Source organism: Necator americanus, chromosome IV, assembly GCF_031761385.1.
Source record: "Necator americanus strain Aroian chromosome IV, whole genome shotgun sequence".
NCBI classification, from domain to species: Eukaryota; Metazoa; Nematoda; class Chromadorea; order Rhabditida; family Ancylostomatidae; genus Necator; species Necator americanus.
In genome coordinates, this window is record NC_087374.1 from 6,334,443 (window position 1) to 6,358,320 (window position 23,878).

A 23,878-nucleotide genomic window follows, 5' to 3' on the forward strand; every position below is an offset into this window, starting at 1 on the left:
TATTATTTTTAAATTGAAAAGCTTCCACCCCTTCCATAGGAGCAGCACACGCTGAAAATTTCTGCAAAAAAAAATTGCAAATATCCGCGAATAAGCAAAAATTTGTCGTACAAACACTAGAACGAACAAATTTGTCGAGGTATGCAGGTAAAATTAAAAAATTTACAAAGTGACAAATTTATCACATCATCGATCCGTATTAGAGGAGGAGTGCAAATCAGTGCGAACAACTAGAATAGAGACATTATCGATTTTTACCTCAGTGTACATATACGTCATTTCTGGAGCGAGTTTTAAATAACAATAACAATGTACGCTCATCAATTGGTTTCTAAGGTTCTCCGGAGGTTTCACCTCTCACCCGTTTCCCATTCATTGTCGGTTTTTTTCTTTAAAACAAGACACTAAACTAGTCGTTCGTATTCCGGAAGTTTTCCCGTTCCGATTATATTAATTTTTTGAGGTTTTGGAGGATAAAAAGCATATACAGCCAGAGAAACCATCACAAGTGTCACTCCAGTTATCAAATTCAACGTGAGTATTCGTTCTCCGAGGAGGATCGATGTGACCGCAGTGAGTCCTGAAATTTTCGCAAATTGAAATTTCAAAAATTTTCTGAAATTGAAATTTCCGGTCCTCCTGATTTCTCGAAAATTTCTATAGTTTTGACCTACTTACCGATAGCTATAGTTTGACAGTATGTTTTTCGAACATTGTCAGCATATTTCATTACAGCAGATACCACTATTCCGCCCAGAGCAGCTGAAATCGTGGCTGTCCAAACAAGTGACGTCCATCCTTGAAAGATCCCCTCTGAAAGCAGAGAGTCTTTGTTTTTAATCAAAAATAAAGGCAATTCGAATTACATGCAGAAAAAATTATAAATGATGAAGAAATTTTAGTTCTCTATTCATTGATCGGTTAATTTTGACCGCGCATGTAATTTAAATTAACTTAATTTTCAGTCAATTAGTTTGAATTTTCAATTAGCTGATTTAATCTGGATTATTTTTACATATAATTCCTTAATTGCCTTTTATTGAGTTAGCTCCAATAGGAACTCCGTGACTATGATCATCCCATTGACGATAGCGCGCTTTTTTGCATGTCTGGTGAGGTGCAGATTTTTATTTTTCTTGTCTATGTTGTGTATAATATTATTCAAAGACAACAAACCCATTAATTTGAAAAAAAAATCCTAAATAATCAAGAGTTCATGAAAAATAACCGTGGAGAAGTGTACATGTCACCATTGAGACCATTTAGAGTCAAATGGTTAAAGAGTGCCCTACTTTTTATGTGGAGTTTACTCTACAAAATATTATTGAAAGATAATAAACGCATTAATTTGAAAAAGAACTTTAAATAATAAAGAGTTCAATGAAAAAATAACTGCGGAGAGGTGTGCGTCTCACCATTTAGAGTCACTTATTGTATGAGATATTATATTAGTTATTAGATATAGTATATTATATATTATTATATTATATGATATCATTTAGAGTCAAATGGTTGAAGAGTCCCGTATTTTTTTATGTAGAGTTTAGTTTACAAACTCGGTTTAGGATAATGTGCTATAGGAGCTTTTGATTTTTTTTTAGGTAATGAAATTTTGTAAAACTTACTCCTCAAGACAGGAACTGCAGAATGAATGTAACAATCACTAAATAATTGTTAAAAAACTAGCTTATCAAGCTTTCATTATAATTATTACTGTCAACGTTCCGGAGAATTGCCAGTGTTGAGTCCTCTACAGTAGTAGGTAGAGTTCGCTACAGATCCTGCATATTCACAACGAAAGCGAAAAACTCAGAACAAAAGCAGAAAACAGAGGGTAAGAGGAGATCAATGGCACCATATTATCCGACAAAGCGACCCTTTACGCTTGAAAAAAGGAAAAGGTGTTGCGGCTACGATTCTCTGTTCTACATATTTTTAAATGTTTTTTTTTAATCATTTCATTGTTTTCAGCGGTTGAGCTCTTTTCCTCTGATTCGTGGATTTTTCCTGTCTTTGATGTTTTCACTTTTCTCTTTTCTCAAAGTACATACGAGGCTCTACTTATAATGCAAAATAGAAAATATTCTGAAAGCTGCCTTTAACAAGTAACTATCACCATAGCCGCCTCTCCTAGACCTTAAAAAGATCCTCTGGATGGCACCGGCTTCTATTTAATTCAAAATGTAAGGCCGAAATAGAGTCAATTCCCCTTACTGTCATAAATTTACCAAACGTACTTGTAGCTAAGATTTAAAGCAGAAAACTCACTTTCCAGAATTTTTGCTCCATCGTTGGTGCACATTGTGAATGTAGCAAAAACTAACGTCATAATGCTGAGACGCATGTTTTGGATCCACATATTACTATTCGCATACTTCAACATCTTTTCAAAATAAACGCCTGAAAATTACTAGCAGCAACGGACGTGAAACCACGAATATCACAAATCGTACCAGCAAATGCACTCGTCCAACACATTCCTACAGTTGCGAGCACTCCGAGCCATTGATTCCCGCCTGCTGCACTTCCTTTGCTTTCTAAGACGTCTGTCTTAAAACTCGTCTATGGAACGTAATAAGAACTAATGTAAATGAGAAAAAGTAAGGCGCATAAATTGAAAAGTTAGAGAATTTAGGGTGCAAATGGAAAAGTTGGAGGCAGCATAAAACAAAATTGACGTTGTTGGGATCCACGAAAATATAGGACCAGAGGTGTGGATTACGATTAAGTACGTTATCACGCTCAAATCCCTCTACTCGTCCTAAAAAGTGGCGTGAGAAACAGGTTTCGAGTCCAAATTTTCCTACGAGGCACCTTATGACGCGCCACCACTGCACTCACGTTGCGCCTGCGAAACAGCGGACGAAAAACAGTGTGGTTCCCTCAGCAGCCTACTCAAACAAAACGAATGAGCAAACTGCTGAGACTCGCTCTCGGAACTTGAGCAGCAGTGGCGCGTTATAAAGGGCCTCGTAGGAAAATTCGAACTCAAAGGCGATTCCCACGCCGCTTTTTTTTTTGGAACGAGTAGTGGGAAATGAGCGTGATCACGCTCATACTCGTAATCTACACCTCTAATCCTACTTTCTTCGTTAAAGCTCTCAACATTGTCAATTTCGTGATATGTTGCCTTCAAGAACACAGTCGCCGCAGAATGTGTTTAATCGAGCAGACGCGTCGCGTCTGCCGCAACTTTCGCACTGATTCGTTCGATTGAACATATTTGGCTACGAGTGTATATTGATTGTTTGTATCACTCAACTAGTAGGTTAAGGTAAGTCATTAGCTCACCTGCACAAGTACAACACCGATACCGGACAAGCTTAGTGCACCCCATTGACATGCGGAAATTTCCTTTTTTAGCATCGCCACGGTAAGTATAGCTGTCGTTAATATCCGTAGTTGATAAGTTATCTGGAAATAATCGCATCCTACCTTTTCCATCCAGAACGAAATAAAAAACGAAACGAAATGAAATGAGTGAAAAACGAAACGAAACGAAATGAATCCAAAACAACTTGTCGATTTTCAAATGGAAGTAAGAGCCAAGATTGTTAACAAACTTTATTTCCGCGTCGTCACCGACAATCGACAAGTTGCAAACTTTATGCCAAAATTCAAAGAAAATCGAATTTCTACGCATCTGAATCCAAAAGAAACATACAGTGTAAGTTGTGGCATCTATATTCCCTAGTGCTATGTAGTAGAGATTATTCTGGACAGCATAGGCGATAGCTGGGACACTGACCTTTAAATTTCTAACATAAGCATATTAACAACTTTGAGAAAGATCAGACTAGGAAAAAATTGAGATTAGAAAAAAATCAGAAAATCAACAACCTTGAGGGTTTCCGCCTTGTTTATCCACAACGTTGAGTGCAATTGTCTTCCAAAGCTGGAAATTGTCGGGATTATGGAAGAAAAAGACGTCTTAAAGACATCTCCATAACTAACCTCGTTACACTTCCACAGGAGTATAAAATCACAGATGAACATAAGGTGAATTTAATGATCTCCATGATAAAAACACATGTTGTTGGAAGAAAAGCCTTGTCCTTAAAGCGTTATTCTGATTTGACTTTGTCAGCAACGATCGGATCTGTTTTTCTATTTTTTTCTTTCAAATGATTCCCACGGTTCTTAGTACTTGACCCTCGCATTCCCAAAATGGTAAGCGCCTCATCCGTACCGTTGACTACCTATAGTCGGGCTAAAGCGACCTGAAGCTGGCTACAGTTGTGTAAGCGGCTGAGGTACGAAGCGACGCGGAGGAGACAGATGTTGTAATCGATATGGGACCGAACTCGCGAACTGCAGCGATGAGCGGCGCTGGCATGGGTCCCTACTCGATCTTAACCGCCACGCTCCACCGCGTCGCTCCAAGCGCAGCCGCTTACGCAGCTGTACCCTGGTCTATTTCGCGTTGACCTTACTATAACTCGACATCATTGCCAAACCTCAAAAGTTTGGAATCGAGTTCTTTCTTTGTTGCTAGGATAGATTCATCTTTCCAACGGAATATGCTTTAGTTCTTGTATAATTAAGTTATGGAATAACCGTAAAGTTATAGGATAACCCCATAGCAGAAATGACCTCGCGAGGATTAAAGGCATCACCCACGAATCTGAGGTGGTGCAGATTTCAGGTGGAGTATTCGTATACGGGATGGGAGACTATGGGGAGGGGGTGATTCCGTCCATTTCTTCCTAATTGCCGTAAAAAACGTTTCGGAAGATGCGGCACGTGCACAAGGCTGGCGCGTTTCAATTGAACTCCTTGTAGAAAGTACCGCGCCGGAACGCTTGAAGCCGTATCGTCCGGGCCGTTTTTTTTACGGCGATTAGGAAGAAATGGACGGAATCACCCTTCTCTTCATAATCTACGATCCCGTATACGAATACTCCCTCTGAAATCCGTACCACCTCAGATTCGTGGAGTGATGCCTTTAATTTGATAGGACGTTCACGAATATGTAGCAACATCAAAGTAAACAAAAGTGCACTACGTGGGCTATTCTGAATAATCGAGCGCGGAAAAGCGAAGAGATTTTTGATGAGAATCAACTACATGGAATCATCACATCATTATTTCATTGGAAGCATTTCCGGAAGGGATGCTTCAGTCACTAAGGATAGTATAACTTGAGCGCAATTAAATAAATATCTCTAGTACTTACGCAGCTTACCAACATGGTTCATTTCGCTTTGATCCTACTATAACTCGACACAGTGGGGTCAAAATGTTGTTGTGGTGGGACTCAACCGATGTCTTATTTCTGAAAGCTCTACCTTTTTTTTCCTTAGTAGCCTTGACTTACATGTCTAAGACTAATGCTTAGGTTTTAGGGCGCCGACCAACTTAATTATTCACTTCCAGAAATAAGGACGCGATTGAGTGCCCCCTCCAAAGTATAATTTACTGAAAGCGAAAATTCACGAAAACAAAATAACTGAAAGCAAAAATCTTAAGAATTTAACATAAGAAGAAAAAACAAAATCCTCTGCCTTTGTAAATAAAATAACGTCACTTAGTTCCACATCTCACTCACCTTGTTGGTTGCTCTCACTAGGAAAGGCATGCCTGTGTGTTGAACCACAAGTAATATCATACTGAAGAATTCCACTGAACATACTAAAAACTGCACCTAAAAATTAAACTTTGAACCAGGAATATTGGAATAGATGACGGGGAATAAGTTCCTACGTAGAAATCTTCCAAAATGTTCCCTTTTACCTGAGCAAGACGATGCTTTTGAATAAAAATGATTAGGGCACGAATCGATAACATTTCAGCAGAAGCAGTGTGCACAGAGATTATTAGATATCGTCACCACGTTCGCAAACGTGTTGTTTGTACGTGGCAATGTAAGGACATTTGCGAGAAATTTTACGCGTTTGCGTGTGAGAAAAGTCAGAAGCAAACCGTTAGCGCCTACGAATATGGGATTCTCTCCTTCAGAAGCCTCTGATCTTCGAAAACTGGTAAAATACAGCATACCACGGATCTGACATCGTACGGGAATTTGCAGGAAAAAGCTAGAAATGGATCGTAGATTGCAGAATCTGGGGCAACTCTGGGTTCATCCCTGCCTAATCTTCGTAAGAAAAAACGGGGTGAAAAACGACGATCATTTTTTTCCAAATTTTTCTATTTGTTTTTTCGCGACGATTTCAGTTAAAACGCACCACCTTTGCACACGCGCCGCGACTGCATGCGAGCCACCGGAAATCGTAAACGTGTTGCCGTGACTGCGTGCGAGCGATCGGAGATCAGAGATGTGTCCTCATCAGCCTATTCAAGTAAAACCAACAAATAGGCTGCTGTTAAGGGGACAGAAAATGTGCATAGAGGAGCTCCCTAACGAACCTCGTAGGAAATAAAGCGCTTCCCACGCCTTTTATTTACGATGACTGAGGAGAGCTAATCGGAACCAGCCCTGATCCAACAATCTACAACTCCATTTCCAGTTTTTCCACTCGGATTCCCTCATCACGTCAAATTCGTGGTACGCTGTCTTTAAACTGAGGGTTTTGGTGTGTTTTGAGACCTCTGGTTCCGGCATTACAAGAATGTTCTCCAAAGTTTTGTTATGAAACTTGCAACCTACATCACGAACTCTATCTCCCCTACCTACACTAAAAACGAAAATCTCTCCAAACGCTAGTTTTAATATTGTAGACCCGAACACACAACTTCTTTGTGAAAGAAGGATGCCACCTCGCAATAGCTAAGCATTTTATTAACTGTTTTGTGGAACTGGAACTGGAATACGTACGTTCGCTGTCAAAGCCAACCGGACCATTTCAACCATATTAAACAGAACGGCTGGTTCGCTCAGGAAAAAGGGCACTAGCATCCGATTTTGCCATATCTGCGTCGCGTCTGCCCAGCTGAACGTGATTAGCGGTGACGTATGCTCTGCACATCAAATAAATGTTATAGTTCTAGCGTTGCAAAATTGTTCGTTAGAAGGTCCTTGCATACGCTCTGGTCCTTTCTACAGCTTATTCATTGGTTTCACTTGAAAAGGGCGGTGAGGAGCCATCATTGATTTTTATCCACTCGCCCGACGGCGCGGAGCGTGTACAAGAATGGAACGCTTTCACGTACCTCGTGGGAACAAACGCTAATTCTCACGCTGTTTTTCAGGACTACAAAGGGGAAGTGAGCGGCTCGACGTTCATACTTGTAATCAACACGCAGAACTAAAAATTTTCCCACACGTTTTCCAACTGTGTCAGTTTCGCGATACGCTGGCTTTAACGTTTGTCTGCTTCCGTGAACGGCAATTAAACTAGTAAAAGTGTCGAGCCTTTGAATATTAAGCTATTTTCTATGACATCAAAAATTCGGTTCTCCATGATTCCTTATTGTTTTTGCATCGTACTCACCTTCTTCATAATAGGTATTTTCTGCCTTAGGAGGATTGCACTTTTTTCTGGTTGCAATTCCATTTTTGGTCTTAAATTTGAAGCCATGTCCATTGTTTACTCTGAAAACACTAGAATTTGCAGTTTTACCATTTACCAAGAGTTGGGAAAAACACGTACATACATAATAATCCAAACGAGTGTCGTAAAAAAATGTAATAGCTGTAAAAATGAGTTGCTAGCTACTTGATGAAGGAAACAATAAAGCAATGGCAGCGTTAGTCAAAGTTTATAAGACTATTTATTGAGGTTGAATATACTTTTAGGGAAGGAGAAAAAATTCAAAATGTCAGCTATTACTGTAATAACTGATGATGGATGTGTTTTCACACTATCTAGTACTCGGTCCTGTAGCAAATAATGTAAAAACGCTTCTGAAAAAAGATATACGGATGGAAATAGAAAGAAAATAGGTTTCTTATATGTCTTATTCATTTCGTTCAACATTTAGCAAGCAGTCATATTCTTTCTTTTTTGTAACGTATCATCAAATACTTATCTTCTTATCCTCAACATTTGATTATTTTTATGCGATTTGTTGAATTATTCTGGAAGATAATACTTTATTAAATTTGAAACCGCGAACAGAGCACAGCTGAGCTCAGTGAGCAAGACGACAGTCTGTTGGCCGGCAGGCACTGCTCGCTATCTTATCTACTCGCCAATTTCACGCCTGCAAACTACATAGCACTAGAAGTGCTGCAGGAAAATTCTAAAACCTTACGTCCCACTCTCCGAAGTCACAAGTTTGGACGAATTAGAAAAAGTATCATGAAAATACGTAAAAATAAAAAGAAATTGAAATATGCATGTACGCTATGCAACTAAATGTAAATAGTACAGTAAAATTCAATCTGTGTAAAAAATACGTATATTATATGTATTTATAAATAAACAAGTAAATTTACTTATTTATTTGTATATTTATTTATTGAACGATACCACAATGCTACGATGTGTCGTTGCATGCTTCCTCTTAATCTGTTCACATCAGTAGTGACATCATCCATGTTTCTCCGAACTTCAATACAAGAGAATCTCTCCATCTTGTTTTTGGTCGGCCAACTTGTCGCTTTCAAACCCATGGTCACCATTCGGTAATCACCTTCATCCATTGCTTCGCTTTTGCAGCAAACATCTTTCTGGCCCACTTCCATTTTCATTCAATTTCGCTCTAGACCTGATATCTGGGAGTTTTGCACTGCTTTCAAACCACATATTCGTACGATGCATGAGAAAAATTACGCCAAGTATTGCTCTCATTATTTGCCGTTGAGCTATCTGTAGTGCTTGAGATCCTTGCAGCTTGTAGCCCACGTCTCACACCCGTAAAGGAGAGAACGTTCGGCGCACTTTCTATGAGGTCGACGTTTGAACTTTATTGGAACTCTTCTGCTTGTGAAGTATGCACGGAATTGGTTAAATGTATTCATACCGGAATGACTTCATCTATTTAGCCCATTTTTTAGATTCCTATCAAAAGATATGCATTGACCAAGATAAACGAAGTTCCTGCAGTAATGTAAAGGTGATCAATCAGTGAAGATCGGTATCTCTCCAGAACTGGTCAAGAGAAAAAGAAAAAAAAAAGTCTCAGGAAAATTCATTCTCACTTCTACAATTTGGCTTTTGCTGCTCATTCTTGAAGCATTAACAGGAGCTCTCGATGTTTGCACGCGAAGAGAACTACATCATCTGCGTGCCGGAGATGATTTAAACGGAGCCCATTGATGTTGATTCGCCTGCTAATCCAATCTAGGATACGGAAGACGGTTTCCAAAATGGCAGAGGGCAAGACAGATAGGGTCTTCTTGTCGAACACCTCGTCTAACGTTGACAGGAACTTGGTGGCCACATATTTTGAATGGTACAGCAGCAGACGCGTAGATAATGATGATATGTTTGATAAAAGATGACTTATCTTTTGATCTTTTGATGGACTCCCTGTTGGCATAACAATGTCCAGATCATGTCATTTTCCACAAACCGAGTCAACAAAGACTATGTACAGAGGAAAATTATACCCAAGGCTCTTCCCTATAAATCGGTTAATGACGTGAATGTGATATAGGGTGAAAAAGTTGCGTCGAAAGCCAGCTTGCTAGACGAGTTGATTAATTTCTAGGGGAATCATCCTTCTTTGTAAAATTCTGGAGGTAACTGCGATATATCTGACGGGCAATAGTGCAATTGGGCTGTAGTTTATTGACATTAAGTTGTTCCCCTTTTTAAACAGCAACATTACTGGAGAATCGGGAAGCGTAGTCGGAAAGTTTTCTCTCTTAAAACAATTGTTAAAAAGTTTGGTCAAGGAATCTTTGAACACATCATATCCAGTTATCAGCAATTCGGCAGTGATCAAATCTGGACCTAGCGCTTTTCCATGCTTCATTTTCTTTAGTACACAACTGACTTCATGTGCTAAGGTTGGTGGCACATCGTCGAGTTGATAAGATGCTACTGATCTGGGTAATCTTGTTGAAGAGAATAATTGTTCGTACAATTCCTTGACTTTTTTCGCGACGTTACTGGGAGATTCCACGATTGAACCGTTTTCTTCCCTTAGTTGTGCCAATGTTTTGTGAAGATTTATTTCGCCTGCAGAGCTCTCCATGGCTAGCATTTCTAGAGATTACTTGATGTAATCGCATCAGATGGTTCTGGTCACTGTCTCTTTCTAGAGAGTTGCAGTGGTTTACTGACGATTGAAAATCCCACAGTGTTTTTGGAAGACTTGATGTAAGATTCGACATGGGATTTCATACAGGCTTCTTGTGATATCGGGAATATGGGTCTTTTTTGTTTTTCTGGATGTGGCATCATTAGCAGATATCTTTATTGCTGCTTTTAGTCGCTCATAATTACTTAAATAGTTGCTTCAAAGTAGAACGGAAACGATTTATTCAGAACTGTCTTACACTTGGAGTTCTTTGAAAAATAGTGGAATTAAGACGACACACGAATTTTTGCCATGACAAGCCGATGATCACTATTAAATTCGAATCTACCAATGATATCTACGTTAAGGAAAGTGGAGGTGTTGATAAGATAAAATCAATCAATCAATCAAATTTCTTGGAGGTCCTATAAACTCCTCTCCAAATTCTCCACATCCAACTTTGGAACTAAAGTCCCCAACGACAAATTTGTATGTAGAACATCTAATTTGTGGAGAACTCTGGAAACGTGATGACAGCGCTTCAGAACAATTTGAAATAAACCAGCGTATTTGCTGTCATTATGCTCAATTATTGGTGCGTATACTTGAACTACACAAAATCGTCTAGTTTTTGTGAGAATATCGATGTGAGATACTCAGTCACAAAAGAGATGAAAGGAGGGGTAATTTATCCATTTCTTAGTGACCAGAAACCGTGTTGAATCGGAACAATAAATCATATGGCGTTAAAGGTTTAGAACTCCGTATCCTCGTGTCTGTGTGCTACATAATCCAACAACATCAAAAGATACCTCTTTTGTGGTCTCTTCTAACGCAGCGATTATTGTGCTGGAGTATAGGCTCAGACAATTCACAGTAGTGTTAGCAGTGAATCTGTCACGCAGTACACATACAGTAGGATCGCTAATTCTTCTACAGAAAATTTGCGGATTCGCTTCTTTTTCGTCTTTTTTGCATAACTCGCCTCAATTTGATCTTTATTATGAGATCTACACCTCAATAAATTCGTGCTCTTCCGATTAAATGTAATTAGAACTTTTAAAACATATCAAGGAAACAGTTTCCGAAAAAAATTACCTGTGGGCACATATTAACAAGGCTGAGTCCGAGATAATTGCGCCCCAAGGATATATGATTTTTGACGTGGACATATTTTCCGGAAAGTGAAATGATGGTTAAATATTCGTAATCTACATAATATTACGAAAAATTTGATATATTTCACAGCTATAACTCCATGACTCTGAAGATTTTGTAAATTTGACAAAAGGGACATGTTTGAACTTCAGGAAGGACCGACTTTACCAGCTTAAAAATTGTTTTCTTACATATGCAATGTGCGTAAAAAGTACAGTAAATTTTATGTATCGGAAATATGAATATAATTATTTATACAATTTACAATATATAACCATGCATACATTTTCGACATTTTTGGTTTGCCTGCAGTTAATTGAGGTGATAAGACCTCTACCACTGCATGTAAGATTTGTGTTCTGCACGAAAATAGGTGATGAAAAATTCGAAAAGGAAGGAGGAAGAGGAAAAGGAGACCTGCAAAAATGTTTAAAAAAAAACAAAAAAATGGTAAAACCTTAGGAAAATTACAGAATGATGGGAGGAAGTTGCTGGAAAGGATGGAAAGAATAGCAAAGAAAAGCATGTTTCTTCATATTCTTTGTCTACAAAAAAAACTGGAAAAGATGAGTTTTCAATCTCGCAACAACTGGGTAGACCGATGTGCGATCCAATTTGAGGTCAAAATCTGGAATTTTTGAGCGCGAAGACATACAGCAAGCGGAATTTTCAGACTTTGCTCCTTCTCAGTACACATCAATCTCTGCTTCGGCGGACTTATCGTCTGGATTAAATGCGAAGAACAAAGGTGTCGAAAATGTTCAATTTTGTCCGCTTGGCACTTAAGTTATCTGAAAGCGGAGAAAAAAAAAGAGAGAAATCTACTTATAAAATTGAATGGTCATAGTAGGCCCATCTTAGACTGGAAATCCTTTTCTGAACAACGAATTAACACTTTTCACTTACGAAAACATTCATCATCAAGAAATTATTCCTCAAACTATCTAAAAGATCGAAAAGTAATCTTACAACGCCATTAATGCAGTCGCTGTGGCTTTATCCTACCTCTACCTTCTAAATAACCGAGCCAGCTTATTATTATACTCCCTAAGAAATTTAATTTGCGTTAACTTACAGTTGCTGTTTGCGGAAGGTACTTTGAAGAAATTTTCGTTGCTCCAAGCTTCTGACGGCGAATTTTGGAGATATGATCGTTCCACAAGAGCGGATCAATGCGGTTAACCTAGCGCAACGGATTGCAAATTTTAACGGTTACATCCCTGATGTACCGCATAGGTCAGGTCCTGCAGAACAGGGATGTTATGCCACAATGAATGGCTTGAAAAAGATCAATTTCTGCTTGCCTTCGATAACCAACGACTTGAGCGATAGGGACTAGTGTGATATGATAAGGTGCGGTTTCGAGGACCGAGTGAGAGTTATGGAAGTACCTCCCACGAATCTCCAGGAGCAGTTAACTTGGCACAGAATGAACGATCGTTTTTCTCTCGCTAAGATCTTGAGTCGAGCGATAAGGGCTAGTGTGATAAGGTGCGCTCTCGAGGACCACGTGAGGGTTATGGGAGTACTTCCCACGAATCTCCAGGAGCAGTTAATTTGATACGGAAAGAACGATCGCTTTTTTCTCGTTAAGATCGTTGTTTAACGAATTAAGTCGAGCGATAAGGGCTAGTGTGATAAGGTGCGCCTCAGGACCCGTGGTTTCCATCTCCGCTTGGCCTCTCGTTAAGATCGTTGTTTAACGAATTAAGTCGAGCGATAAGGGCTAGTCTGATAAGGTGTGGTCTCGAGGATCGAGTGAGAGTTATAGGAGTACCTCCCACAAATTTCAAGACCCAGCTAATTTGAGATGGAATTAACATCAGTTTCTCTCTCTCTCACTACGATCGTCGTTTACCACAATATTCACGTGAAATAATTATGCAAAGGCAGTACACTTTAAAAAATTAGGCAGTGCGACCACTAGAAAGATTATAATGACAAGCATAAAAAGATGTGCACACAGGCTGAAAATTTGCGACCAATGCGATTAATTATTTGATGCAATCTGTGCACACAATCTTCCACAATGTGCACAAAGAGATTTAGCAGCATACGTGAATAAAATTCACATTCCATATGGGAAACTATACGTCAGAGATGACGCTCAAAAATTTCAAAGTTAGTGAACACAATTAAAAGTGGAACGGTTAGGACTAAATCTATTAGCTAGAAAGGAAATTTTCTCCAGATTCACTTCATTCATATTACAAGATAAGATCATAGCAACAACACCAACAATTCAAACATACTCTACGAGTGACGATACCTTTGCTGTGGCCTTTCCTGGGATCTTCTTAAAATCCACACATAAGGGATAATCCATAATTCATATGGGAAATTAGTGTGTTGTCGAGAAAGACTCTTTGCACAACTTTCTATTTTCACAATGACTACCCTATAGGCAATTAACTGCAGATAGGATCCGAAATTTGATGCTTATGAATAAGGGTAATATGAAGAAATTTTCCCTACGTTAATACCTTTATTCCCATTCCTTTCACTTTTAAGTGTGTTCCCTAACTCAGAAATTTCTTCTTCTTTTCCTTTTTTTGTTTTTTTTTTCCGTCAGGATCGCCAAGCTTTGAAAAAAATGTGCCAGACGTCTAGTGAATATGGTTTATGATAGAAGGTTCCCAGTCCTAAGTTCTCCAGAGTTCTCTAAGTTTAAATGCAGTATGCAGAAGCTTTCGATGTTCCCTTATTTCCAATGTTAACTGGAGCTTTGGAAGTAGAATTGCGGGGAAAACGCGAAACATTTTCGCGGATTCGACGACCAGGAGTCTCAGGAGGACAAATCCATGATGAAATGAAGGCATAAAGAGTTAGCTCATCGGGTAAGCTGACGCCATGGGTATTTCTGACGCTCTCGGTACATGGATTTCTAGAGATTTGATGATAATATTACGACGATCGTAGAGATTTTTAGTGATTACTCATAAGTGTACATCGGATTGAGTCCTACACATTGAATAACTATTTCCAAAAATGTCCACAGTTGCATTTTCGGATAACGTAGCCCTGAAGCTACCTGAGAATTACTACCGTAAACGTGAGAAAGAACTCTTTGAGTGGCAGACTGTAACAGGTAAATATTTAGCATCAGAAATCCGCTTATTAAGAAAGAAAAGGACCATTTCGAAAGTGAATCCTTAAGTTAATAGGAAAAGAAAGCAATGAACTGAAAGCAATTCATTTTTGTGATTTACGAAAAATTTGAATTGCGGAACATTTCCAACTCTAACCGAGACCACCAGTTCAACAACAATCAAAAGTTTTTCTGTAGAATTTGAGTCGTTTATTGTAGATTCCGATTAAACATAAAGTCGGATATGGCGCTGCGTGAGAGATGATTGGATTGATCTGCATGATTAGATAAAATAACTTCTACTTGAGCAATTGCTCGACGGCGTAAAGAATTATGAACGTGGCCCTTGACGCAGTCACTGTAGCACAGCATGAATTCCTCTCAGCTCGATGTCGAGTACAAAAAAGTTCCCCGCTTCGTTCCCATGGTGTAGCAAACTGCAAAGAATACACTTAAGGGCATGGAAAAAAAAATTAAACAAAAAAGTCTGTTATCTAGCAAGTTAGTGAAGTTTGGAGAAATACCGAAGTAAAAAAAAGTAAATCCGGATAGGAAATGAAACAGCCTTGCCTCTTCAGGAAGATGTTTTCCTAGTGCAGCCAGCCAACCTCCTGCCTCACTCACCGCCTCTCCTTGAAGGCAATCAGCTAGGGCGGCCAAAAAAGCGTCAGCAAGCACATATCTATCGTCCGAGCTGGGAAAACCTAAATCTTTCTCATATGAATTCTCGAAAATTTACACTACATGTACGGAAGCTACCCGGATAATCCAAGCCAAGAGATCGTGCGAGGTGCTGATTTGCTGCCAACATATTCCGATATTCCTGCTTTAGGCAGATGATCCATCGACGTCCCTCTTCATTAGCAAGTAAATACGGATCTGGAACATCCAACGAGGAATTTACGTTAATAACGGAATGAAATCTCATTAGTTCCCACTCCTATCTCCTACATAGAGACGATTGAAGCGATCATCTATGTCCTCAGCCTGCAATTGCTCAATTTTCTCCGCAGTTTTGTATGTTTACTTCGTCAAAACTTGGTGATCGCGTACCTCATCTGTGTACAACCCTACACGAATTCCTTGCCTCCGAGCTATTTCAGGCTCACATCTCCCCAAAATCTCCATCACTAGCTGAAAGATAGCTTCATTGGCTTCATTACTATGTATGTACCAATGATACAACAAATCGATGTAACTACGCGACGAGGGGGAAAGGAAGTGGAATACATACATGCACCTCAGTAATAGGGTCCCAAAGACGTGAAGCACGGTGGTGTTGTGAAAGCGGTTGCGCTCGAAACAGTGCGGCAGAGTGTAACGGTTAGGATCTGGGTGGGCCCCTTGCTGACACCATTCCTCGCTGTAGTTCGCGATGGTCCTACCTCGATCCCAACTACTATCTCTACGGCGCCGCTTCGAGCGCAGTACCTTGTATAACTGCAGCGCGCTTCATGTCACTCTGACCCGACCATAAATATAGTGGGGTCAAAACGACATGAAGCACGATGCAATTGCGCACTCCGCTTTTCTCGAAGCGGTGCGGTGGAGAATAGCGGTTAGGAGCGCACTGGAACCGTTGCTGGCACCACCCATCGCTACAGTTTAGCGACAAAGGTGAGACATAGTGGCGTCTTGTACTTTCTTGATTCTTCGATGAGTTTGGAAACAGTGTTACTATAGTCAATCGTGCTGAATCCTTTCCTGCCACTCTGCTTGCTCGCACGGCTGTCTCTCATCTAACACCTCTCAGTACTGTTAAGGATCACTTTTGTAAAGATCTTGTAGACGACGGGTAGTGGCAAGAGCGGTCTTGCTACTTTTTCACTGTTTAGGAAGCTTACACTCCGAAGGTAACGTATCAGGCGAATCTAGTGCCTGGCAAGCAGCATAAAAAAGCAAAACATTCCGTTGATTTTGTGATAGTGTGCTTGCGAGGTTTTTGGATTGAACTCTTTATTTGCCTGACGTTTCGGCTTTTTCGGCGAGGTTTCAAGACAAGAGAACATTCGAACTATTCCGTCAATTGATGTCTTTAGCTTTCAGCTCTGATCCCACGAGTTTGCTGTACTTTCCAATCACCTCCGATCTGTTTTGTTATGACCGAAAGAGACAAATAAACGCACCTACAGATCGGGGGATCTAGGTAAACATTTTCACTTTTTTAAAACATTTCTGGACATACAACACGACATTTTCTGAACTCGAAAAATTTCAAAAATTCTACTAACTTGTCTTTTATCCAGTTGAGTGGACGCAATCGTTAACGGAATTCGATGTGTTTCATTAGAGTGAAATTCAGCTCTACTCCTTTGGATTTCATTAGAAATTTGCCATGGACCAACCACGGTAGAAAACTATAACAAAATTTTCTGTGATTGTGCAAAACTGATCATACAACAGATTTGATATGTTCCACATAAGGAACAAGGTCCATACCCTATCTACAACTCCATCTCTTAGATTGAACTCATTCATGGCATATTCGGCCATGAGGCACATTCCATCAACGTTGCCGAATGTTTGAACTGCAGCAATAAGAAATCGCAGTTCCTAAAAATATGCTTTATGAAATAGTAGCAAATTTTTATATGTTTAATTTCACCTTGATCTTATCGATACATCCATCTGTTTGACTCATTATCGCATCTCTGACCATTGTACGATCTTTTTCATACTTTGTCGCAAAGAATTGATCCAAAGACTCATCTCCTGAACAGACCTTGTGCTCTCTATGACTCTGTGTCAGCATTTGCTCATTCTAACCATCTTCAATAGTAGTAACAGGTTGTTCAACTGCAAAAAATTCATCCTCCTCGATCTCGTCATCTGTTACGAACGGAAGGCGGCGGAAATCCTCAGAGCGCTGTTCCGCTCTACGACGTCGACGTGGTCTTAAATACACTTTGTACACTCTTCAAGAAATTTCGGTACTACACAGTCTTTGAAAATAGAAAAAACGATGGTTTGCAAACTAACTTGAGCTTCAAAAACTAAGAAATGCACTATGACTTATTGCCCTGAAAGCGTAGAGAAGGGAAACCGAAGAGTTAATTGCAGTAGACAATCCCAATGGCCCTTTAATGATGGCAGGTGCAACTCGCGACAGAGCCTCGCTAGCTCTAAAGGTTACTAGTAATCCACCCAAAACTCTCCACCCTCTAGCGACAGTACTGAGAGTGACATGAACAAATGGACCCATTTAGCCTTAAAGGCATCACCCCACGAATCTAAGGTGGTATTTTCAGGTGGAGTATTCGTATACGGGGTCGTAAATTATGGAGAGGGTGATGATTCCTTCCATTTCTTCTCAATTGCCGTAAAAAACTGCCGGAAGATGCGGCGCTTGCACAAGGCTGGCGCGTCCAATCGAACTCGTTGTAGCGCACCGGTACGCTCGAAGCCGTATCTTTAAAAAGTCTCTATCTTTTTTCTTTTTACTATCTTTTTTACGGTAGGTGATGTTCCTTTTCAATCAGATATAAGTTTGGAAACCTCAAACAATAAAAAAAAATTTCGCTTACAACTGCGAATGTTTCTGTCGTAGGTGATGATCCTTCTCAGATAAGTTGGCAACCGAGAAACCAGCAATGGAGGAGAGCGATAAAGGATGAGTGTTACATGTTTTTGTAATCAGTCCGTTTAAGATGTGCCAACGCGTTCACTTCAATTCAGAATCGTTTGAGGTTTACGAACCGGCGTCTAGCCTATACAATGTCCTGCCAAACAATATATGAAGGCAGTGTTTTTATCCTCCTAGACAAGTTTAACACCAATTTATCGACCCGGGAGATGAGCAGTTTGGTTGGCACAAATGCGATTTCGAACTATCGATCGATCGTGGAGTCACACCAGAAATTCTCACATACACCACTACACCCGCCCCTGGGGAGGGATAGAGGGAACTAGAGTGGAAAAATGAGGGTAAATAAAGGTTGGGGGTATACCTGTCAAGTACGGAGCGCGAAATATGTTGTGTTTGCAAAAATTATGGGAAACGATTATTTTACAGACGTTAGACGTCATGAATAATAGAAAAAAAATTATTCCTCCCAGACTGCTTCAAGAAGAGTAAGTGGTTTTTATTCACATCTAAAACAGTAGCTGAGGAATGAGCTATGAACCACGGAAATTAGATGGTAATCAGTTGATAAGTGTTCGTTTTTCATCATTTTAAACTTGCAATGCTTTTAGGAACGTTATCATTGCTTGCGTGGAGATCACTTATGCAAATCCATTCCATCTAATACCGCAAAATCTAACGGTCCACTCATCACCACAAGTGCAAATACTCAAACGTTTGTGTTGAGTGTTTCGCTTCGTGTAATGTTGTGCTTCAAAAATCAATAAATACTAACTGTTGTGTCAGTGTCGAACATACGAATATAGTAACAACCGGGGACAAAGAGACGTGCTAATTCAGATATATCACCAATTTCCCAACAAGCAATGTTCATTGCCGATGTCTCTGGCGATGACCTAAGTTTTTACATAAGCTCTCGGATTTTGCCCAGGAGCACCATTTTTGTGCTCCTCTTTACAGCACTCATATGCGAGAGGTAGGACTCGTCATTGCGCTGTGTGTATACTCGGGTCATTATGACATGTTGCTTGGTGTAATTGCGTAAATAGTTGGGCTAGAAACGGCGCGGTGGGGCGAAACGGTTGCGATTGAGGAGATTCTCGTACGAATCACTCATTGCCGCAGTTCATGAGAGCCTGGTAAAGGTCCCGCCAAGGTCCGCACCGCTTGCAGTGCCTCGTTGCAATGGTGAAGTAGCATGTTTATTTCATTTGGCTGCAAATATTACACAACACAACGTTGCTTTTCAATTGGAATCACAAATTGAAGAAATTGAAAATTAAATTGAAGGCTGCAGAGCGTTGCTTTTGATAGTACCATACTAGTTATCACCTTAAAATTCTGAGTACTTACACGAATTCACTACTTCTCACGGGGTTCGATTGTATATCGAAACATCGCCTCCTCGGATCCAATCGGGCCAGCTCCATTGCACGATTTATCCAAATCTGTAGTCTAGACTACCTTAGGCTGGCTGTTATGTGCACTAATCCTCCAGACAACCTGCTTCTCATGTGCTGTTAGCTTCTGCCATGCTGGCCTTGCGCGCTCGTACAGTAGATCACAGACAGGAGATTTTGCGCCACCGAGCTTCCCGCCAAGATGCTCTGCATACAGTGAGAAACCGCACTCCGTCTGGAAGAAGAACTCCATTTGGTTGTTAAGCGAGCAATATATACCGTCACTTACGCTCATCAAGCAGAACAACTGCTGCTTCCTCGCTGTTGAACTCTAAGTGAACATTACCCCATTCGTAAAGTATGCTATGAAGATAAACATGCTTACACGCAACTATCATGCTATATAAAAATCGGTTTATTCGGTCACGTGTGGACGTGTGTTTGAATTTGTATGTGTAACGAAGTTCCAAAAAGCTGTGAAACAGATCCAACGGCATCGAATTGGTACGTCGGCGCTAGTAATGGTATATTAGAGTCAAAACGACGCGAAGCACGGTGCAGTTGCGTAACCGGTTGCGCTTGAAGCGGTGCGGTGAAGCGCAGCGGTTAAGATCGAGTGAGGACCCTTGCTACCGCCGTTCATTGCTGCCGTTCGCCATGGTCCCACGTCCATTTCAACCGCTCTCTCCGCCGCGTCGCTTCGCGTAAGCACAACCGCTTACGCAATTGCACCGTGCTTTATGGAGTTTGACCCGACTATAAAATGGGTTGAGATGGACTCCGTAACGTCGAATCGGTAAACACCCATCAGAAAATGTTGGAATGAATGAGACGGGCGGCATTTCGTCTGATTGATAGGGTGTTGCCAGAAATAGCAAAATGGGTGAGACGGATCTCACGGTGTCGAATTGCTGCCCCGGCAAATTGGAATCAACGAGATGATTGGTGTGTCCAGACCGCACAATAAATCGAAGCCGTTCGCTCTTTAGTGAATCAAACCTTGTGAGATTTTTTTTTATGGCCATAACAACTGTACTTGCGTTCTTCCTTTCCTAGTGTACACCTCTGTTTATCCACTCTTCTATATGTTGCCCTCATCAGGCTTGCCAGGGCGTTTCCTCAGAAATTGCGCACGAACATACAGACAGCTGTTGAAATAGTAGCTAGCAGTTTGCATGATCAAGCGTTGAACTCTTATCTTCATCAGTATGATGGTGACGTTCACGTTCACGTTCATTTCACGTTTACACACCATTCTATTTTAAATGCTGGGAACAAAGACGAGAAGTACTTCGTCGTAGACTTCGAGAAATGGTTGCAAGTTGTAGCGGTACCGAAGGAAGATGGATGTACGCAAAACGGTGCATGCAGATATTGCAGTAGTCTGGACAGAGCCGCTTGTTTTAGTTCACAGCAACCTTCAATTCAAAGTTACGAGAAGCAATTTGTTGCCAAAGATCCATGTCCCCTCCGGGCATTTCTGTCATCAGGGTATTCGCTTTGCCAGGTTGCTGGATGACGGGACCTTTTTGCAATATATGGGAAATTTTTCTCATAGGGCAATACGAGTCGGGTCAAAGCGACATGAAACACGGACATTTGCGCAAGCGGCTGCGCTCAAAGCGGAGCGGTGGAGCGTAGCGGTTGGGATCGTGTAAGGATCCACGCTACCGCCACACACCTCTGCTGTTCGCCATGGTCCCAGCTCGATTTCAACGGCGGTCTCCACCGCGCCGTTTCGAGCGTGTACACAAATGTACCGCAACTACACTCGTGTTTCATGTCGTCTTGACTATATCTTATTTCACCTCCAATATTTTACGGTGAAACATCCGTTTTGAATTTCATAGTGACGCGGGGAAGGCTTTATCGACGTTAAACAACGTAGAAGTCGCATATCAGTATTATATACTCCAGAAACCAATCACGCAGTTGATAACAATGAATCAATTAACAGATCCAAGGAAAATGAATACAATTTTTCTTTCGAGAACAACAGAGGCTATTGTAAATATTATACATATTTAATTGCAGATCCGGAAATGGAGGTCGAGTAATTGAGAATCTGAACAGGAGATAATGATGAGGTCAAAGTTGACAATGGTAACAACGTGAATAACATAAAAACAATGTGCAAAATGTACAGCCACCTAAAATTATGGACGAGATACTATTACATTAATTCATTCTCATTCACCTAACGAAACGACTACTCTATACAGGAGGAAGATCGAAATACGCTTGAAAGGCTGTGAAGGATTTCCATCTGCCAGCCAGCATAACTCTTCCTGAGTCGATTCCACGCCGAATCGCAGATGTGGCCGCTCCACCGCGAAAAGAATGGGGTGTGAGTCGACGATGACCCAAACAAGCTTCCGATAGCGCGTTCTGAATTTGTCGGGCCACGTTGTCCTTTGATGGAGGTCTTCCATTCTTGTTTCTGAAAATAAAGTCGGACGCTTTGAAAGGTGAGCACGCATCGAGTGAGTCCTAGTTTTTGCGAGCTGTATTCCACCGGAATCACCGGTCTATTTGATCGGTTTTGGATTTTTTGATGAACAGCCACCAACTGAGCCTCCGTGATAAGCAGACCGAGAAAGAAGGGAAAAACAAAAAAAAAAAAAAAAAAAAAAAAAAAAAAAAAAAAAAAAAAAAAAAGCTTTTATGATTTGTGACGTTCTGTAGCCTTTGTCCTGTGGCGAGTGGGAGGTCCCGCCTTTTTGTGCGTAGTAGTGCCCGTTGAATCTCCATGTCCCCCCAGTAACTGGACCGAAGAAGTGGTTGTGCGCTACATGATTCTTGATCTAGTCCTTTCTTTTTCGATGAGATTCGCGAAAGGTTCTGGTTTTAGCGCTGAAAGCGGGACTTTGAATTGGCCGACGAACTTCAGGAAGTTTTTCTTGACCCTTCTATAAATACGAAGCGTTACTGGCGCTACTGGTCGATCGATACAAAAATCGATCACTCTGGATTCCAAGCCTAAACGTCAGGCCATACTCGCTGTATCTTCTGCTCTTCTCCTTCGGTGATCAAGGAGAAAGACTGAAAAAGAAAAATCTATGACCTTTCATCTTAGCAAGTATTATACCCTTTTCTTATAATTCTCCTCGTAAAAAATTGGGAGGGTGGCTGGGGCACTTTGCCGTCGATAAGCCGGAATGGCTATTGGTACCTGTGATCCTTGATCACGCCTTTTATTTCGTAATAGTGTCCCGCCCCGAACAGAGAATACCCAGAGGACACTATTACGAAATCACCCTATGCCCCACTGACCTATGATATACCCGCATGTACGCCAAAAAACACTCAAATAACCTAAAGCTGCCATAGGACAGCCTTTACACGCTAATCAATACCATACGAAATTCAAAACTCCACGTGTGTGAAGTAACTGTCAAGAGGAGGAGTTGTAGATTGTGAGGGAATTGACCAGTGTTCTTATTGTTGATGGTTTGATGCGTTGTGTAGAGAGATAAACTATGAATAAAGTATGTAAATAAAAATAAATGAATGTTGGTGATAAAAATGATAAATATGTTATGCAGACGAATACGTTGTTCGGCTTCTTTCGTTTTTAGTAACTACGAGTTTCAGAACTACAGGTGTTATGTACACTACCAGATGTGATCTATCGTAATGCTTTCATTGAAACACTGGATTAAAGGCATCACCCCACGAATCTGAGGTGATACGGATTCCAGGTCGAGTATTCGTATACGGGATCGTAGATTATGGAGAGTTGGGTGATTCCGTCCATTATTTCCTAATTGCCGTATAAAAGGAAGATGCGGCGTGTGTACAAAGCTGGTACGCTCCAATCGAACTCGTGGAAAATAGTGCGCCGGAGCGATCGAAGCCGTATCTTCCGGGCCGTTTTTTACGGCAATTAGGAAGAAATAGACGGGATCTGGAATCCGCATCACCTCAGATTCGTGGGGTGATGCCTTCAAACCAATACATTAGTACCTCATGTCGAAGATGGAGGCATAACAAGTAAGCTTCTAAGAAGTGCACCTGCACCTTCCCATTGCTACTAAACACAACTTCCTTGTTCTGTTCAGGACACATAAAACCGCGGTTGAGTGCCTCCTCCCCTCAATCAAACTTTACCTCTCCTATGTTGTTATTGTTCAAGGTCTCTATCTATCGTACTTGTAATGTTTCTGCCCTTATTGTGTGTTTACCACTTGCTCCGATGTGCTCCAATCAAAAATCCACGTCCCAGTGACAATATCCGGCTTTCTTTCTTGTATGATTGCCATTTATTTCAATGTTCTTCTTTTGTTCGTGGTAGGACCTCAAGAATTGCAGAAAACAGCAAACCAAGTAGCTACCTGCACGATGCGGGACCCTCGGCACACCCGCTAGTAAGTTTAGGTGCAAGTCCTCGGTCGGGTTCGAATTACAAGCCACGGATAAAGTGCCTATTCTTCCCTCACTTGTGCATTTACACTTTCTTGATTCTTTTTTTTTTCTTAAATCTAATATACACTTGCCCATTTGTAGGAGATAGCATGCTTATTGATTTTGTTCAACTTTTGATTCAACAACAATCGCTTT

The 23,878-nt window shown here is 40.7% G+C and overlaps 3 protein-coding genes across 4 annotated transcripts; 1 reads left to right on the top strand and 2 right to left on the bottom strand.

The window, feature by feature from the left end:
• Positions 1-404: 404 nt before the first annotated feature.
• Positions 405-5,787, bottom strand: RB195_000505 (uncharacterized protein; the record flags this gene model as incomplete). The annotated part of the gene is made up of 10 exons (XM_064196892.1): positions 405-580; positions 679-813; positions 2,269-2,400; positions 2,454-2,550; positions 3,292-3,414; positions 3,665-3,748; positions 3,841-3,895; positions 3,955-4,055; positions 5,549-5,644; positions 5,734-5,787. 10 exons carry the CDS (start codon positions 5,785-5,787, stop codon positions 405-407), a joined length of 1,053 nt encoding a protein of 350 aa, XP_064052773.1.
• A 6,607-nt stretch (positions 5,788-12,394) lies between these two features.
• Positions 12,395-13,056, top strand: RB195_000506 (uncharacterized protein; the record flags this gene model as incomplete). Its single annotated transcript, XM_064196893.1, has 3 exons — positions 12,395-12,483; positions 12,842-12,889; positions 12,987-13,056. 3 exons carry the CDS (start codon positions 12,395-12,397, stop codon positions 13,054-13,056), a joined length of 207 nt encoding a protein of 68 aa, XP_064052774.1.
• A 1,578-nt stretch (positions 13,057-14,634) lies between these two features.
• RB195_000507 (uncharacterized protein) lies at positions 14,635-20,874 on the bottom strand (the record flags this gene model as incomplete). 2 transcript variants are annotated; one of them, XM_064196894.1, is made up of 12 exons in its annotated part: positions 14,635-14,772; positions 14,906-15,039; positions 15,095-15,214; positions 15,274-15,322; positions 15,389-15,469; positions 16,567-16,692; positions 16,775-16,888; positions 16,941-17,047; positions 17,102-17,229; positions 19,272-19,366; positions 19,422-19,553; positions 20,737-20,874. In XM_064196894.1, 12 exons carry the CDS (start codon positions 20,872-20,874, stop codon positions 14,635-14,637), a joined length of 1,362 nt encoding a protein of 453 aa, XP_064052775.1. The 2 variants fall into 2 exon arrangements, with proteins under 2 accessions (XP_064052775.1, XP_064052776.1); XM_064196895.1 differs by lacking the exon at positions 20,737-20,874 and adding an exon at positions 19,608-19,613.
• Positions 20,875-23,878: the final 3,004 nt, after the last annotated feature.